At 47.6% G+C, this 18722-nt stretch overlaps 1 protein-coding gene across 2 annotated transcripts; it reads right to left on the reverse strand.

The window, feature by feature from the left end:
- Positions 1-453: 453 nt before the first annotated feature.
- LDLRAD1 (low density lipoprotein receptor class A domain containing 1) lies at positions 454-17123 on the reverse strand. 2 transcript variants are annotated; one of them, XM_061567658.1, is made up of 6 exons: positions 16850-17123; positions 9213-9273; positions 8072-8209; positions 6993-7130; positions 5084-5206; positions 454-4254 (listed from the first exon to the last, which is right to left on the reverse strand). In XM_061567658.1, exons 1-6 carry the CDS (start codon positions 16883-16885, stop codon positions 4121-4123), a joined length of 630 nt encoding a protein of 209 aa, XP_061423642.1. In that variant the 5' UTR covers positions 16886-17123; the 3' UTR covers positions 454-4120. The 2 variants fall into 2 exon arrangements, with proteins under 2 accessions (XP_061423642.1, XP_061423641.1); XM_061567657.1 differs by having other exon boundaries at positions 6937-7130.
- Between the last annotated feature and the right edge of the window lie 1599 nt (positions 17124-18722).

Below are 18722 nucleotides of genomic sequence, written 5' to 3' on the forward strand. Positions count from 1 at the left end.
AAACCATATTTCCATTTTGAAATAAAACATGCTTCAAATCGCTTTAAGCTATTGTCATTGTAGTGCGTATTTAATGTGGCGCTGCACTCTGATGTCGTAGGAGAAAACATTTATTAGAAAGTATATTTAATTAAGGTGAACGTGTTGTCTATATTTATTTAAAGTTGCGCATTTTTTATGTGACGTCACATTTCTCACCCATCCCCCCTCGTCACACATCGTCACAAATGTCTGACCCCCCCCCGCCCCTAGATGCTTGACGTAATTTATGGACGGCCCCTAAATCCAGATTTTTGCCCTAATTTATTTACTACCTGGCACCGAAGAATTGCTATTGGGCCTATAAAAGCATTCTCATCTCCCGATGAGCTAGTACCTCGATTAAAAGCCCCAATACTCTCACTGTACTCCCACAGAGGTCAACCCAAGGGAAACAACACACACAAATGGGCATCACAGCACTACACACATTTTTTTTTATTGCCGTAACAAAAACCACGTACAGAATTTATTACTTTACAATTTTATAGACTAGTACTGTACTTGCATATTCCAGCTTTGACACTCGGAAGATGTTATACAATATATAACGTATGAAGAAACAAGCAAGAATGGACTGTGACATTTATGACCTCGCTTCCTGGTCTAAATATAAAGTGGTGAGAGTTGGGGTGTTTTTGCCACTGGCATTCCTTGTGGAAACGTATCTCAATAACAGTGGTGTACATCTCTTATCCTCGATTAAGTGGTGGCGGATATCGCGGATCCTGTAGTATCTCTGCAAATGTGCTCCACGTATCCGCGATAAACATCTGTAGATAACCACAGATAATTATAGGATACATTTGCCAATGAACTCTTCTCATCCCCAAACAAATATGAAGTGTTTCCCTGAAGTGCATGCCGTGAAACAGGGCTGGTCCAGTAGCTGTGGGTAACGCACATAATTCGCGGGTAATTATGTCTTGCTTGACTCCACTTATGCGTGAAACATTGGCAGATAATTGGAAGCCGTTCCACAGAGAATGGGACAACCCCCGGATAACTGCAGATAGTACGAAAAACGAGGCCTTGGATAATCGGAGTTTTGTTTGCGGGTATTACAGGTTGTGAATAAGAGTTATGTAAATCAGACAAAATAAAGGAAACGTTTGTAACCACATGTTTGTGCACATATGATGGTTCCAGTAGGTGTTGTGAACATGCAATCCACACCACTGGGTTAGATCACATCTCCTGTAAAGTGCTATCATCGTTAATCATCGTCCACAACCTATCGACTGTTGGATGAAGGCATCCATCCCAATGCTATCGGCATTCTCTCTACGGTCACACGATGCAACCGTCTTGCTCCTGCATTCCACGATCTCATTCGCTCCATCTCCACGGTGGCCATCGCCGTCGGGCACGTGTGTTGCCTCCTTCGGCTACGACTGCACCATTCGTCTGGGCCTCTTACCATCACGGTGCTGTAAAATGCTTTCTTGCACTACCAACTCTTGCGAGCCTTCACTGAAAACCCAACAGCCAACAAATAGTATTGGCGCATTTTCCCTATTCATTCAGCTTTTCTTAAACTGTCCGATTATAATCGTAAATACAGCATAGTTTTAGTACACACACGTAAAATACAAAAAAATGTCAAATCTATAGACAGCAGTGACGGTGTATCTGTGGCACCGATGGCAGCATGCATGCCAGGCACATCAGCGATAATATCCAGCTCATTATAATTCAGAGGCAATACAGTTCGAGGGTGGAGAAAGTAAAGTTCTGTGTGACATCCCCAGACGTATCTGCGTCGCCTCGCACCGCGTGGGTTTCCACCGGCTGCTCTGCTTTCCTCCCACACGCACAAACACTCATTAATTGGCTGAAAACATCTTAATATATAGAGGACTAAAATCAACCAGGTAGGGTGTTGACTGTTGTGTTAGCCGACTCTCTGTGTTGTATTGCATTACATTTCTAAGTTTACTATGGTTTCATACTCTTTGGTTCTTTCTGTAAAGTCACGTAGCTATAAAATGAAATAAATTGTGATTGAATTTAATTTATTTAATTTTCTACCTACGTGACTTTACCGAAAGAACCAAAGAGTATGGATCCCTGCAGTCACGAAAACTTCAAATATCGATTTACTAGCTTTGTTTTCTCATTCATTCTTACCTGATGACGATTGCTTGTGTTGCAATCGAAACGTCGTATTCTATTATTAAATGTATTTTCTTTCCATGTGACTTTACCGAAAGAGCCAAAGAGCAATATAGAGGACTGCACAGCTGGGGCGATTGTTGATAACGCCGGCTCAGCATCGCCTGACTGTCGGTGCCTCTTCAGCGATTGCGAGAAGACGTTTGCATGAACGACAATGATCTAAAACGAAAACGTTCTTATGAGAGCTACAGATCTATAATACTGTATTGAAAACACTGGCGCAGTGGTTTGAACCTGGTCACCTCACTTCTACTTAAGTGGCGAGTAACATCTGACCTGGCGCTGCATTGACCAGTACGGTGAAGCATGGTCAAACAACCCACGTGACCGACACGGTGCGGGGATGCATTTCGTCCAACAGCGGATTGACAGAGGGATGTAAACTTCGCGCTTTATTACCATATGGATGTTCACCTATTTCTTACCCAGTGGAGCTTGGCATATAATTCAAATTGATGGACACTTGGCACACCGCTCAGGGAGCAGCGAGCTGCGGTTGTCGTTAATGAGATCATATTTAACGGTCATTACAAGGAGCCTGGTGGTATCTTCTAATTCTTCTTTCAAAGTCGGTCCAAGGAAAATGTGACAGAGTGCTCTCTCCATCGCTGTCGTCTCAGGAATGCACATTACCGTTGGACTTGCTACCATTGCACTCGGGTGGCACAATGGGTGGGATCTCGTTGAAGACACAAAGCCAGGCAGACTCCCCCAGAGTTTTTGCTGGAAGCGCAACTCACTAACGCAGCGGAGCTGCAGGCTGGGTTTTAACGAGAGGCTGAGCCATCCCTAGTGTCGATCGCCCCGGGCCCCGCACTTTTGGGGGGCCTCCACGCTTTGACGTCACGGGTGTCAGATATAACATTTTCGCTTTAGTTTTAAGAGTCGGTTGTGATTTGCCCCGGGCCCTGCACCCACCTAGGGACGGCCCTGATGACAGGAATAGTGTACAACGTGCTTGAACAAGAGCAGGTGATGCGGTATAACCAACGTGACCTCCAGTTGGGGCGCAACCACACAAGAATACGGACAAAAACAACCCGTGACATTTAATAAAAAAATTGTGTTTTTTTTTAGTCCGGGTTTTTCGCCTTTCAACAAGGCGAAATAAATGCCAATTATGCTGATGACAGACCCTTTCTATTGCACAGTAGTGCACGGACATTAGGCTCGATACTGTAGTCAGCAGCTTGTCGTTGGCATATATTTAATTTGTAATTAAAGTGCAGTAGAACTCCGAAGTGGGGGAGCAATTGCCAGGGATCCCATCTGTAATCTCACCCTTCGCTGAACACCACCCAACTTCTAAGGTAGTGGTTCTCAACCTTGTTTGGCGACTGCACCCCCCCCCCCACCCGCCTTGTTGAATTTTGTTTCAACCCAGTACTCCCCCGTGCCTGACCCCAACATGGTTCTGAGAAAAGAATGTATGAATAAGGAACATCAATATTTTCATCAATTTTCCATTTTGTGAGGTATTATAACTAGGCTAGTAGTTGCAAGCGAATAAAAAAAAATTCAACGGGCAATCCGCATGCATGACGTAATTTGTTCGCGCTCGCTGGAAACTCGCGCATTGTTTACGATCTATGAGTTTCTAAAGGTCGTTTTTATCGTTCTCGGTTACCATACGAATTTCAATTTGATCGTAGTTATTTCATATTGGCAGATTCATACATGATTATTCACCAATGACTCTAACGTGTGACATCGATTCACACAGTTCAACTCACTTACCCCCCTGGGACATTGACACGTAACCCCCAGGGGTCCCCATGCCCCCGGTTGAGAACCACCGTTCTAAGATATGGCTGTGCCCCTGACCTCCTAAATGACCTTTGGTGAGACACGTTGACCTCGCAGCTGGCTGTGGCCACAGCGACTCCACCGTGGGGTGCCGCCCTCAGCATTTGAACTCATCGCTCCAGTTCACGCAGTCCTGCACCGAGTCATTGCAGCGCGTGGTTGGGATGCAGTCGCAGTCCTGAAAGAAGACGGTGGCGCAGCGCCACCCGCCACACACGGGGCACTGCGACGCTGTGGGAGACACACGACAGCGTAGACGGGCGTCAGAGAGAGGACGACTCAAAACTGTCACGTGGTGTCTGGGCTGCTCAGAGGTCGCAGCGCCGAGATCCCATGGCATTGAGTCGACGCAGCTGCCTGCGATTGAACCGGGCTCTCATGTGGTGTGGGTCGAGGTGGTCGGTCACCAGTGACTGCACGACATTGTATATCCATATTAAATACACGCACACGGTTGTTTAAGCCTAATTTATAATTCGTGTAGAGTGCTACGTTCGGAAAATGACATGCTAATGTTCCATTAGGTAAATCAAACGAGACCAACTAAACAACGAGACGGTACAAACAACACGAAAGCTACAAATCAAGTTTAAAAACAAGCAATTATGGATTCTTAATTGAAATCGTGACACCCAAACTGTGTGTACAAAAACTGCTGTGACGTGTTTCCACCTCGCGAAAATTAGTTTCGCTCCACGACCTGGGAGCTTCTTCAGGAACTGAAGTTGGCATCTGTAGAAATTGAATTCAGTACCTGGAAAAGGTCCCACGCATGTGTCGGGAAACGTCGGACATCGTGCCAAACGGTGCTTGGGTACACCCCGAACGCACACTGGAGAGCTTCACGGGAGAAACCGCGAAAACCTCTCCAGCGGGGTTCAGCGATTTCCAATTACGAGCGGACAACTTGATTTGTGACTCTGCACTCTGATGATTGATCGTGATGACACCGAAAAGTGATGGAGATGACGTTTGCTGGGGATGAGTCAAAGGGAGGTGATGATGTGACTGTGAGAGCACAGAGAGAGAGAGCGCGAGAGAGAGAGCGGCGCTCCTGCACCTGTTTCGTCGGAGCAGTCCCCGCAGTCGTTGTGCATGTCGCACAGCTTGTCCGTGTACGTCCACGTCTTCCCGTCCCCGCACAGGAATATGATGGAACTCGGGAGGGTGTTGGCTGGGTCAGCTGCTCACGCCGACAGTCAAATTAGAGGCGGTTACGCAGTGTGGCAACGCAGGTTGGAACAGGGGAACAGGGGTATAGCAAATGCATTTAAAAAAACGTGCGTTTTTATTACTTGGGAAAAATGTTTCTTAGACCGATGCTGCCACATTGGTGTAACGGTCAGCACAATGGACTTTCAATCCAGAGGTTGCTGATTCGATTTTATCTCAAGGTGCGGCAGTTGACACAACAATAATTCACGTTTATATAGCTCCTTTCATCAAAAGATCACAAAGCGCTGCACAGTGATGCAAATTCCTTAACCCCCCCCCCCCGACGCCTCTGTCCACCCAGCGGCAGTATGAGGTCACTAGTCAGTCAATCAGAAGGTCACGTATGGTATGGTGAAGTGTGGGTACTCCTGCCTCTTCCAAGATGGGGCCTTCGAGAGCTCCCTGCAGACGATGCCCTGCCACAAGAAGTCACGTGGCCAAGCAGGCTGCACTTCCATCGCTCACCTTTACGGGATTATGCATATGCATCTCAGTGGTTTGGTGTTTTTGTTGTTGCGGTTGTTATCATGAATGAATATTTCTTACACTGCATAAACGAACAACAAAAAATGCCAACGTTTGAAGGCAGGAAAGAGCACAATGAGGTCTAGGATATGATTTGTGTGTTGGCAGAAAGCCACTTAAGCTGGCGGAGCTCTCCGCTGTGGCGGCACTAATGGAAAAGCACACAGAGCGAGTGCTCTAGCAGGATTAAATGGCCCCATGCCAACCCGTGAATCATGCCCACATGCCCTAAAAATGACCAAACTTGCGGAAAAAAATATTTCGCGGAAATGCATCAAAAGTTTTCCCGCTGCTCGTCCGGATGGCGTCCTGCGCACGGAAAATGTTTTCCTCCGAGTCCGGTTTCTCCGCAAACGGGGGACCGACTTGCGCATGATTAACGATTCGCCTTCGCACATTGCCATGAATATTTATTTACACCTCGAGCAAGTTGTGGCCAGCGAGTGGCGAGGGGTTCCGTGTGTGTTCATCATGTTGTTATGTTAGGCAGGAAAGTCCTTCTGGCCTTTCACGGTAGGCGGCAATGACTGCTGTCTAGATTCCAATTGAGTCATTTGCCTGCCACTTTTCTAATATGCAGCGTGACGCGAGCACGCAACAGCCTACTCTTCCGAACGACGTCACGGGATCTTTAACGTCCGCTGTGAAGCAGGCGGCCGCGTACTTCTACGGTTAATGCACCAGGCGGGGCGCTAGGAGGTGCGTCCGGGGGTGGGCGCTGTACCACCTCATGTCCCCTTTCCCCACCCACACAACATCTCCACTGGCTCCCCCATCCAAGAGCAGGCGGGGCTGGACCAGGACATCCACAGTAATAAACTAAAACGAAACTATTTTTTTTTATTTTACCAGGTAATGCCCACTGAGCAATATCGATCTTTCTCAGAAGCGACCTGGCCACAAATGATAGCACAACGAAGCTCTCATTATGTGAACATTTATAGCAGCCAAATTTTCTAAACGCATGTCGCTTCTAAACATGGAGAGGAAACCCGGAATACCCGGAGAAAAATACACCCGACCACGGGGAGAGAGACACGCAAACTCCACATATGCAGGCGTTAGGGTCGGTTCTTGAACCCACGACCTCCTGCAGACCAGGCGAGGAAGTTAACATCTCGCCACTGTGGTGCCGTAATAACCGGGGCGGCATGCCGGATTCGAACCGCGAACCTTTGGCACGAGCGTCGCCGCGACCGACTGTGGCGCGGCGTCCGAAGTGCACTCACAGCAGTACTGCGTGCTCTCGTCAGCGCCCCCGGTGCAGTCGGAGCGCTGGTTGCAGACCTTGGAGGGCGAGATGCAGGTGATGCGGTCGTCGCAGAGGAATCCCGATTGGTTGAGCGTCGTCTGACACTCGCGGTTCACTGAGGGAGCACACGCGGAGCACAGCGGCGGCACAAGTCTCGAGGAGCACGTGGTGCGCAGGGACGATCGCGGTGCGTGAGACGGATGTCGCAGCGTTTCGCCTTGCCACCCACCCGTTCCTGGTTTTCCAGGAGCATCTTTCTGTCCAGGGAAATCTTTAAAGTCTTCCCCGATGCATTAAAAGTCCCAGTTTTGTGGTAGTTGCGTAATAATAATAACAACAATAATTCACCACTCAAGGCAATTTACTTTCGTGAAGTTTTTTCCGAATTGCGGTTATTTTGAGATACTCAACTTCCCATGTCAGTCAGCAAACAAACTCCTGCTTGCTGTGCAGGCGAACGCTATGCTCTGGTCCGTGGAGGTGAAGGATTCTAAGACGCGTTGTATGAATGCGTGTGTGGTGTTATATAGTTGGAGCTACGGTGTAGTATTTTTAGTGCCAACCAACTAAAATTTGACCCCCCCCCCTCATTCCCACTGGCACGTCTCAGCCGAGCCAGCACGAGGCGCTTACAAAAGAGCAAATAAAAATCTGATTTAAAAACAACTGTCACTTGAGAAATCGAAAATATTGCACAAACACAAATCGGACTTTATTGTATTGATAAAATATATGGGTACATGTGTGTGGGTATGTGTCGAGTGGTATCATAACAATCGGCATGATGCTCTTTGAACCTTTTCGTAACGGGTTAGATTCCCACTCACGGCCAACACCGGTGACGATTATCTGCACCAGCCCTTGGTCGACTCAGCTTCAAATGAGTACCTGGTGCAATGTGTAAACAGCACCACTAAGGAGACAAAGGCGGCCGAACAGTGCTGGCCACCCACCCCCTCTGTGTGCTGTACTGGCCTTCCATAGGTCCTACTCACTAACAGCACTTGCCCCAAAAGTTTGCTAAGGTGAACGCGGGAGGGGGTAGGGGGGGGTTACCTCCGCTGATTTTCGGCACCCCAAACACCACCCCAAGCGCCACGGCCACCGCCACCACCGCCACCACCAGCAGGCAGATGAGGAGCAGGCACACACAGCGCTGTGTGCACCAGCGCTGACAGCCGCCCTCGCAGCACCCTGCAGTCAGTCACCAGCAGCCACCAGCAACACCGATGTCAGCAGTAAACCAAATAATAAGGTAGAGGTTCAGCTCTGCAATGTCTTGCTCACGCCCCTGCTGGCAGATGGGGCTTCCGTGACAAAACGAATGTTGTGGTACCGTCTCGCGCCCTTTGTCAATCCACTGCTGGATGACAAAGGGCGCTCTAGAGGCTACTTGGTCGACTCTTCCACAGTGGCTAGAAATGGGAGTAGGTACCCCACCACACACGACGTGCCGATTAACGAACTTGTGGTGTACACATTCACACTGCGGGGTGAACCTAGGCGTGGTGAGTGGGGGGGGGTTAACAAACTTGCCCCACTGCCTTGCCAGGAGATGGAATCGAACCGGTGATCTCTGGATTGCTAGGGACCTCACCTCACATGTGGATTCAGCAGTAGGGGGAGAGGGTGGTGGGGCGTAATCCTCCCCCTCCCCCCCGACACTCTAAAACTTGCTCTATTGATGTTTGGTATTCACGTGGGAATCGATTTAAAGAACTTGACATTTCGTCACCGCCGCGTCAATCCTCCCCCCCGTGAATTTTCCGATAGGGTCGCGGATTTGAGCGATTCTCCTGCCATGTCAGGCGCCACAGTTGCGAGATGTTGACTACCTCGTCTGGTATACAGAATATCGTGGGTTCGATCCTGACCCTGACGCCTGCTGCTTCTGTATATTTAGAGTTTGCGTATCTCTCTCCCCGTCGTCACGTGGATTTTTCTCCGGGCCCTCCAGGTTTTCCCCTCCACATTTATAATCAACATCACGCGTTCAGAGTATTTGGCTGCTATAAATACCCAATGTGATAAGCCACACTTCGTTGAGCCATCATCTGTGGCCAGGTCGCTTCTGAAAAAGAGCCGTATAGCTCAGTGGGCTTTTACCTGGTAAAGTAAGATAATGCGTTTATGGTTTGATATTAACAGCTGGCAGCGCAGACGCATTGACGGCCGCAGCAAGCGCGGGAGGCCTCGCCTGTCTCTCTGTCGAACGTGAGGGTGGAGTCGAAGGACTCCTGGGATGGCGAGCGGCTGCGCTGTGGGAAGAAAACCACAAGCACGAGAGAGCGCATGAATAAATCCCTGGTCAACAAAAAAAAAACATTTTTTTCTGGCCTGGACTTTTGCAGCTGTTTTAGACTAATTTCAGGGTGCTGATTCCAAATCTTATCTCAGATTTGCTCTATCACATCTCATTTTATGCTATCGGCATACCCCATTTTCATTGATTTTACCCGAAATTAACTCTGTCACTTATGATTGCAAGTTGTTGCGAGTCAGTGACTGCTTTAGTGTTAGAATATGGTGCTGTATTTTTAGGATAGTTGACATTTATAAGGGCACGGGGTGACCCAATAAGATCTGAATTGGTCTGTAATTAGGCACTGATGACGGGCTGCGATTGCCTCTCGATACAGGCCTCCTGTCTTCAAGATCCCATTGTCCAGTGGTCACGCGACTCTGGCAATTGAGTCACTTGCCTGCCTAACGCGCGTTTGACGAAGGGCCTGGCATCTATCCGAAGCCAATCGTGGCCCAGGAACATTCGCAAAGGTTTAACACCCACCAATTTACACCCTCCCTAATACGGTAGTGAGAATATATGCACCATTTATTAGTAACACAACCACACTGGTGACACTATGAAGAAGGATCATTGCCCAAAGCGTCGCCTCACATATGTTTCCTTGTTAAAGGTCACACGGGTTTTTTTTATTTTATCGACAGAGTGCTTTTTTTGCCCGTGGGGTCACGAGGGAGTGACGTCAGCGTGTGCGCGACTCTGCCCCAGCAAGTGTTTACATTGACAACGCATTCTCACTCCGGCAATCAAAAACAACAACAACAACAACGAAGCGAAGCAGACGTGTTGACATTCGTTTGTTTGCACGCTCACCGCAAGTGTGTGTTGTTAATGCAGTAACTTGATTCTTTTTGGAAAAGGTTTCTATTTGGTGTTTAAACATCTTAACACAATTGTGTTATTGCGAGAAAGGGTGAAACATATTCTTGTTTTTTTATACTTTGATACTGGCAAAAAGGTCCAATTTTGTGTTGACATTCGTTTTATAATGCAAAGCAAGCGATGTGTCAATTATTGCGGCGTATCGGTTCTTGACATATGCATTGTTGGCAACAGTGGAAGTTAACAAACTGATTAATGTATACTCTTTGATTAATACTCTTAGGTTTTTGTTTCTACAGTTATTTTGCTGTGCCTTTTTTACACCTGATGAAGGAAGCTTGTGTTGCCTCCGAAACGTCGTGATTTATTATTTTATTTCTATTTTTTTTACCTACGTGAGTACGTGACTTTACCGAAAAAAACCTATAAGTATGAATCCTTGCAGTCACGAAAGCTTCAAATCTAGAACTCTTTGATTAATGTAGTAACAGTCCGGAATGTATCCAATGCACCATATTTAATGTTTACAATCCTCGCCAATTGTTCAGGTATTTTGTTTGTCGCCCAGCATGTCTGTTGGGAAATGGTGTCGTGACTTCGTTTAATTTAGATGCGTGCAGTCTGGCGGTATGACCCGTTGCTCGTATTTACACATTCACTTCCTTTCTGTAAATTATTTGTATTGATCTAACCGGTAAGTGGGGGGTGGGTGTACAGCTTCCGTGACAGGTGAGTGGCGCATAACGGGATAGGCGGTTCGGACAGACAACCAACGTGGACGTGTAGGGCCGTAGCGTCATGTGGTGCGCGGTGTGTCACATCCCTTTTCTTCGGGAAGGAAGGGGGGAAGAGGGGGGGGGGGTCAGTCTCATTTCAAGTTCCATCAAGTCAACTTAGGGTATCTGGAGTGGCATTCACGAGAGGGCTCCAGATCTGGGCGAACTCCAACTTCCAGATTCCTCAGTTTCACACTCGGGTGTTCTAAAGCTGCAAGGGCGAGCCGGGAGTTGTGCCAGATGGTGAATGAGGGGCCCCATGATTCTTCCAGGAGCTCAGGATGGTCTTTCTAATCGAAATGTGAAATGCTTGGAGAAAGGTGTGTTGATGCCTGGTGATACTTTGGGGTTTAAGGTGCAGGAGTGAGGATTCAATGCTGGGCAGTATCTCGGTGCCAGCCATCATGTTGACAGATCGGTTATTTTATCATAGAATGTCCTAATAGTCCCAGAAGGCGTCATTGTACGTTTGCATATTCACTTTAATATCACCCATACCACACGATCCTGCACCTCCGATAAACGCGGTTGGCTACATACGGTGCGAAAGAAGTTCAGCATACATACAGTAGTATACAGTAGTACGTACACAAGCCTCGCCAATGTGATTGGCGCCGTGAAGCCTGTTCACTCAAAGACATTCAATCCTAACTGCATGGTCAGACATCCAATCCCAATTACATGGTCACCCATTCAGCGGTGTCCTCTCGTCAAGGCACACTATTCAAATACATTTTGCCTTTTTATAAGTCCATCGCAGTGTGCAAAAAAGGGGTGGGGGGGGGGGATTGCTTTGGTTTCCAGGTCTCGCTTCGTGTGTGGTGTGCGCGTGTGAGTCGACGCGCGTGGAGCCGAGTGTTGTTTTCACTGGGATTCAGAAGGAGGGTTTCCTAATCGCGTGTTTAAAGGCACGCCGAGCGAATTGTGTGACTTTGCCAATGGCTATCAAAACAGTTTCCCCACCCTACCCCCCCCCGTCAGTTAGCTTTGTCAGCGGGTATTGATTTTACTGAAAAATTAAAGGATAATAACAAAGTAGGATGAGCATAAAATTATTAATTCAATCACACATTGATTCATCATTGACTCCCCCCGTCCCCCAGGGAAAATCGACTATTTGTCACGATTCAAGTTCGTTATTCCACAACGGACTTTTAAAAATGTGTGGTAACTGTAGCGGCCTCTCGTGGAGGCAGCGATCAAGTGAACACATCACGTACAACATCCAGCAGAGGGATGACGAAACATTTCTATAGGCTATGACCCACACCATCATGAATCACGAGCGTAACAATCAATAAATCAGTGCATTGTTACACCTCTAATGTTTGAGTTCAGAACGGTGCTGGGGGCCGTCCATAAATGACGTCACGCACCTGGGGGAGGGGGGTCAGACATTTGTGACGATTTGTGACAATGGGGGGGGGGGGGGGTGAGAAATGTGACGTCACATCAAAATGCGCAACTTTAAATAAATATAGACAACACGTTCTACTTAATGAAATAAACATCAGAGTGCAGCACCACATTAAATACGCACTACAATGACAATAGTTTAAAGCGATTTGAAGCATGTTTTATTTGGGGGGGGGGGGGGGGGGCAGAAGTTTGTGACGTCATATTTGAGGGGGGGTCTGACTTTTTGTGACGCCGTGTGACGAAGGGGGGGGGGGGGGGTAAAAAATCGTCCAAAATCGCGTGACGTCATTTATGGACGGCCCCTTAACTACCAGGGAGAACTGTCATGGTGAGTCACGTGTTTACAAGTGTCTCCTTTTAACAACGGAATGTGCAATTTACTGCGGACTAAGTTAGTAAAAAGGCTAATCACTAGGCTATCTGGTACATTTCTACCTGAATGGTAACTATAACTGTAGCCTTATCCACTGCAATCTTCACCTTAACCCTGCCTCCAACCCACATAGTAAGTCAACGTCTTAACAATAACTCTAATCCCAAGTACAAGCCTTGTCTCTAACCTGCCGTAAACCTGACATTGACTCTAACCACAACTTAACGTAGAACGCGACCTCTCTCCCACATTTAAACAACATGCCAGGCCGTAATATCCTCTAACCATAACCCTAATCCCTAATGATATCCCTAATCCCTAAAACGAGGTCGGGTTGGGCTGGACCATCGAGTATCAATCAGGCTTTGTGCAGGCAGCTAGACCTGGTGTTGGGCCATCACTTGGCCAGTCCTGAATGTGAATGTCTCCGAGCCGGCAAGCCATTGAAGTGGCGTCAGAGGTGGAAGTGCCCCCCACTAAGAGACACACACAGGGCTGTGAAAAGAGACCCCGAAAGTAAATGCAAAACTATTCAGCGCAGTGCAACCACAGTTGACTTGCAAGACGAGGAGATTTACTCAGCCAGACAAAACACCAGAACTCATACGCAGGGGAAATGAGCAAATATTACCCCGGAAGGAAGAATAAGAAGAGCTGAGCTGACAATAATTTAAAGTTGGAGGAAATCAACGGGAGCTCCATCACAAGGGTGGCCAACCTTCCAGATTCTACTCGCGGTCACTCACCAAACATCCTCGTTTGGTCGAGAGCCACGAGGCACACAACATTCAACATTACATGCCGTAACAAAGTCAATCTTTCTTTGCATTCTAGTGTACGCGTGCATTTTTAACTAAAATCCCGTAAAGTTGAAGACTTCTTTCCCAACGTATTTGCAGTTGCTGAATATGCTTTGAGAAGAGCGTTATTAGTTCGTTCCATATATATGCCCCTAACCTTCTCCTAACCCATGTAGGGCCTGATGTAAACCTTAACCTCTGTACGTACGTATCTGCAACTTCTTTCGCACAGTACGTAGCCAACTGTGCTAATCGGAGGTGCGAAAACTCCTTAACCCAGGGGTCTAAATATGTCCGGGAGGAAAGCAAATGTTCGCTGGCGGGAACCGATATTCGGGGGAACCAAGATTCGATCCGACGAGGCCTCTTCGTTCCCTGAACCAACGAGAAGAAGCTTCTACGGGGCGGACACGTGGCACAGCGGTGGCACACACGCCACATTTTGCACATATTGCGGTTCGAGCCCAGTAGCAGCCATGGTTAATACTGCGAGTGTACCTGCCATAAATAGACGCTGTCTGCTTCACAGTGGACGTTAAGGGTCGTTGGGATATGAGGATGCAATGTGTGCAGCAACAACAACAAAAATGTCCCTAAATAATTTCTCACAAATAAGCTCAGTGGGTGAAAGCACGGAGCGACATCGTCCCCCTACCATCGGAGATTTAATCGGTCTGTGACACACAGCGCCTTCGGAAGAATAACACGAACACCAAATGAACGTAATTTTCATGAATTATTTAACGATGTCTTGCGCACCGCGACTACAAAGCTCTCCACCCCCGCCGTGTCTTCTCCACACCGCACTACGCCACCATCCACCCATCTTCTGTATCCGGTGAACTCTCAGAGCAATTACTCTGGACGCAAATTGGGACACTATATCGCGCAGGCACTTCATAGCCGTGGCCGCTTGTGTTTAAACAGAGGTGCTATTTCTTCTTTTAATTTGCTTGTCTGTGTTTAGTGGTTTTGCTCGAGATGTCTGTCCCGTGTCGGCACGGCTCGTTACGGGACTAACACTGCCGCGTTACCGGGTGATTTATCTTCAGATTCTGTTTTATGTCGCCGTCTTCGTTTCGTTACCTGGCAGGCAACAGCTGATAAACGTCACGAGTCACGAGTGTGGCAATAAACACCCGCGTGCGTTTCATTCGCCATCTCGAGTTCATGAAAGTTGTCAATTCTCTTGATCATTAAAAGCAGACTCGGCCTAAATTATCGACGTGCGACAACAATGCTCTCAAAACCGGCCGCTTGTCTCTGAATTGGTCCACATCTGCGGCACACTCTCACCGCCACACTCCTGGCCCTTGCTGGAAGCAACACGAAAGGACAACGCCAGATCTGTGCACTCGGCGTTAGGCCGGCAGAACAGGCAGTGCCGGATGATCCTCGTAGCAAAAGTAGCTACACGTGCTACGGGCCCCAAACTTTCAAGGGCCACGCGCTAAATGCTTTCAAGCTATCAATTCCTGGTTCAGTGATTCTGCACTTGCTTTACTACTATAGTACTATACCGCCTTTAACTTTTATGAACGACTGGGTGTTTAAGGTTAGCGATTTGTCGTATTATCTGGCTTCATGGCAAATGAAAATATACCATTACTCTACAATGCAAGTAAAAAATTGGTGTTTAAATGTTTTTAAATTTAGGGCCCCTTTATAACAACATATGCTACAGGCCCCGCATTAGTTTGATCCGGCACCAAGCAGAGGCCTCAAGTTTTGAGGACTGCCGACACCTCGCGGTTCTTAATGGTTACCCTGCGCTTTTGCTCATTGTCCGGAAAGTTGCCCCCCCCGCTATAATTAATTGATAGATACGATCCATTATCGTCATCGTCAGCCATGGTACTGTCGACCACGACACGTAGCCATGCAAAAGCAGTCGGGCACCTACTGCACCGCTTCCCCACGTGACTCGCACTCAAGATCGAAGTAACGCTCACGATAGCAGCGAGAAGTCGAGATAATGATAATAACGATTCGAGCGATGGTCTGATCACAACTCTGGATAACAATGTTAAACTCACATACGACGCGTGGTGCGCTGTAGGTAATAGAAGTTGAGCGTGCGATACTGTGGCTGCTTCACGTGGGAGTGAGCCTTCTCTCGTGGCTGGTAAAATTTCGTCGTCAAAAAAGAATGTCCCCATGTCTCCGTCACCAACAACGGGGAAAAGGCAAAAGGACAAATTTGCCAAGAAGACACTCAGTCCCTGTTGGTCCCAACACCCTCAATGCACCCGATCTTGTCCTATCTTGGGCTGAGCGAGGTTAGTACTTGGATGTGAGACATGCTCAGTAATTGGATCAGATAATACGAGGTGCCGGAGGCCTGCGCTGTGTGGTGGCAGGATGAATGCTGTACAGCAGTAGATTTAATTCATCTGTACAGAGGTGTCAGTGTAATCCTTTCGTATAGGAGAGTGTTTTTCTAGATACTCTTTTTTTCCTCCCACACGAAGCGACTTATTCATGCCATCAGTAAAACATGCCAATGCAGGACCATTATTACACATAGTTGAGACTCGGTGAGGCTTTCCTGGATAAGGGCCATTGATTGTATGACACACTCGGCACGACCTCCCAAAATCACTGTAATTCTCTCGTCTCGGCACTATTCTTTGACAAGGATTCTGCTGTTTTCCAGTCGCGTCCCTCCCACAGACATCGCGACCTGTTCAGCGAACGCGCACGTCAACTTTCCTTTGCTCACGGTTTTACAGAGGCCAACTTCGAGCCTTGAACATCCATAATACAGGTTTGTTTTTTGGGGGTTAGATCGCGTAAATATGTAAATGTGTCGTTAAACCCGCCACCACCGATACAGACAATTAGTAAGGTTTTTCACGTAAACAGAACATGCCAATTCGTTACGAGTACAGCAACACCGGTGTGTTGGAGAGCCAAGCCATTCTTCTCGCATCTAACATTTCCTGGTAATATTACATTTGTGTGAATTGTGCATGATTAATAGTATGTAAGATGATGATGACAGTGATGGTGATCGTCCTCTGTGCCACAATTCATGAACCACAATATTATACTTAATTACTCGCCGAACGCGGGGTGGTTACGTTCCTGGAAAATACCGTGTTGGGCAAAACCGCGTTCAACAAATAGGATACCTTAATGGGGAAAATGTTTGCGTTCCTGGGTCTGAAATGATCACCCCTTCATCTTTTGCGATGCCACGATGTTGTGTAGCTGTAAATTAATGACTACCCTTTTATTTTGCGAGCGTTTGATGCACCTCCCCGGTCTCTGTAGTCACCATAATCATGACGGCGGTGTGTGCGTGTGTGGTTCCTTGAGGTTAACTTAAGAACTCACCTTGCTCCGCGAGGGATGAACTCGATTGGATTTCATCTCTCCGTGCGGTCACCCCAAGGGCTCTACTACTACAGCACCAGCCGCACTCTATCAGTCCCAAAAGTACTTTTGATTATCAAAAAAAACCACGATTTTTTTTTACCAACACACTCGAGAACATAAACCAATTTGAATTTTAAATCGCACCTCAGGATCGCCTGTTATTCATTAAACGCGAGGTAAGATTTGAGAGCCGATTTGCAAAAAACTGATTTCGAGCACACACGCCACACACAGAAATGACGCGACTGTTTGGTTTGAAGGTTACTCTTGGTTTCTAAGGAACTGCAGCACAAAGGCAGTCTTGCACAAGTTCCTGACATTGTTGATTTAAAGGTCTCCCCCCCCCCCCAACACCACCTGCAGTGCTTCCCCCACCCCATACTCCAACAGTTGGCAGGCATACTGATAGGACGTAGTGGGTCTACGCCGACACACAATCGTCCCGACGCGCTGTGCGTGTGTGGGAGCCACTGCCTTTGCGGGTGAGTCACCGGGTGTAAAAGCTGCCCCCCCATTCAAGCCTCTCTCATCTCTGTGCATCCAGCACGTGGAATATTCCAGCAATACAATCACACGGGGAGGAAGAGCGCACGCGTTCATCTCGCGCAATCTTCCGTGCGCGGGATCCACATGAGCAAAGCCGTCCCGAGGGTACAGCGACTCGGGAGGGCTTTGGCACCCCCCCGCCTCCCACGCTTCTACATCACGGTGTCAGATGTCAATGCAGTTTGTGTTGAAGGGGTCTGGAGACCCACATGGTGGGATTTGCTCCGAGCCCCATTACCCGCCCCCTCCTATGGTTGGCCCTGCACATGGGAGTGTGTGTGTATTATTATGGATGTCAGTTTAACACGCGACTAATAACCTCCGTTATACAGGTTTTGTTTTGGGTTAGATCGCGTAAATATGTGTCGTTCAACCCACTACCACCCACGTAAACAGAACATGCCAATTCCTTACGAGTCCAGCACACCGGTGCGTTGGAGAATAAATCCACATTTACAATTTGAGTACGACGTTTCGCCAGTAATTACAACTAGCTTCATCAGGCGACAGCCAGATCTGGATGTCGCATTTAAATATTTACGCGATCTAACCTAAAAAAAAAACCCTGTATTATGGATATTATGGATGTGTTTCCGAGTTTCAAGTTCATCTGGAAAATCCATACATCAGGCCAACAACATACGACAATTTTGGATAATCCGGAGAGAGGAAAAATAAGACAGTTTCGAATTTATCCGAACAAGTGACATCACTTTAATGTCATCACATCCGTGCTTTTGTTCATGCGATGCCACGTTAAATAATGACGCAATGTAAAGGATCTGACATTGCCCTCTAAAATCTGAAATATTGAAGTCTTAAACTCATCCTCGCGTATTTAAGAACATGAAGTGTCCCCTTTGTATCTCCTCGGCCTAAAGATGCAGCAGCATAACCGTGCATTTGCTTTAAAGGCTGAAATGTGGTTGCACATGCTGTTGTGTAATTAATTGGCACATCTCTAAAGCATGGATGAGGGGCTCTTTCATTGCCGAGGTCTTAATAGCACTTTTAAATACAAGTGGCAATTACCCAACAACAACCGCCGTTCACTACTAAGTAGCGTTGACACCACCACGGCACTTTGTGCCATGCTAGGTGCACTTGGATGCCACGTGAAGTATCGAAGGCCCGCTGGCGGGAGATCAAGGTACCATGAGTTGAGTGAGATGACTGCCAGATGCAACACCTGTGCCCCCTACTGTGCCAACTTTCTTCGTTTTAGCTGCCCGGTGCTCCGCTCGTTGTTGTGAGCATCACGCCTCCGCCCTCCGTCGTTGTTGGA

The sequence above is a fragment of the Lethenteron reissneri genome, chromosome 39 (assembly GCF_015708825.2).
Source record: "Lethenteron reissneri isolate LAM-NWPU_2019-01 chromosome 39, ASM1570882v1, whole genome shotgun sequence".
In the NCBI taxonomy this organism is placed as follows: domain Eukaryota; kingdom Metazoa; phylum Chordata; class Hyperoartia; order Petromyzontiformes; family Petromyzontidae; genus Lethenteron; species Lethenteron reissneri.

Bases quoted from the DNA above. Each gene is read 5' to 3' on its own strand.
- LDLRAD1 (XM_061567657.1), bottom strand. From the start codon at position 16,885: ATGAAATCCAATCGAGTTCATCCCTCGCGGAGCAAG. The intron at 7,131-8,071 runs GTAACCCCCCCC...GTGCTCCCTCAG, and splicing joins GGTGCCGAAAATCAGCGGAG to TGAACCGCGAGTGTCAGACG. The intron at 5,207-6,936 runs GTTCGCGGTTCG...CGGCGTGAGCAG, and splicing joins CGGCGACGCTCGTGCCAAAG to CTGACCCAGCCAACACCCTC.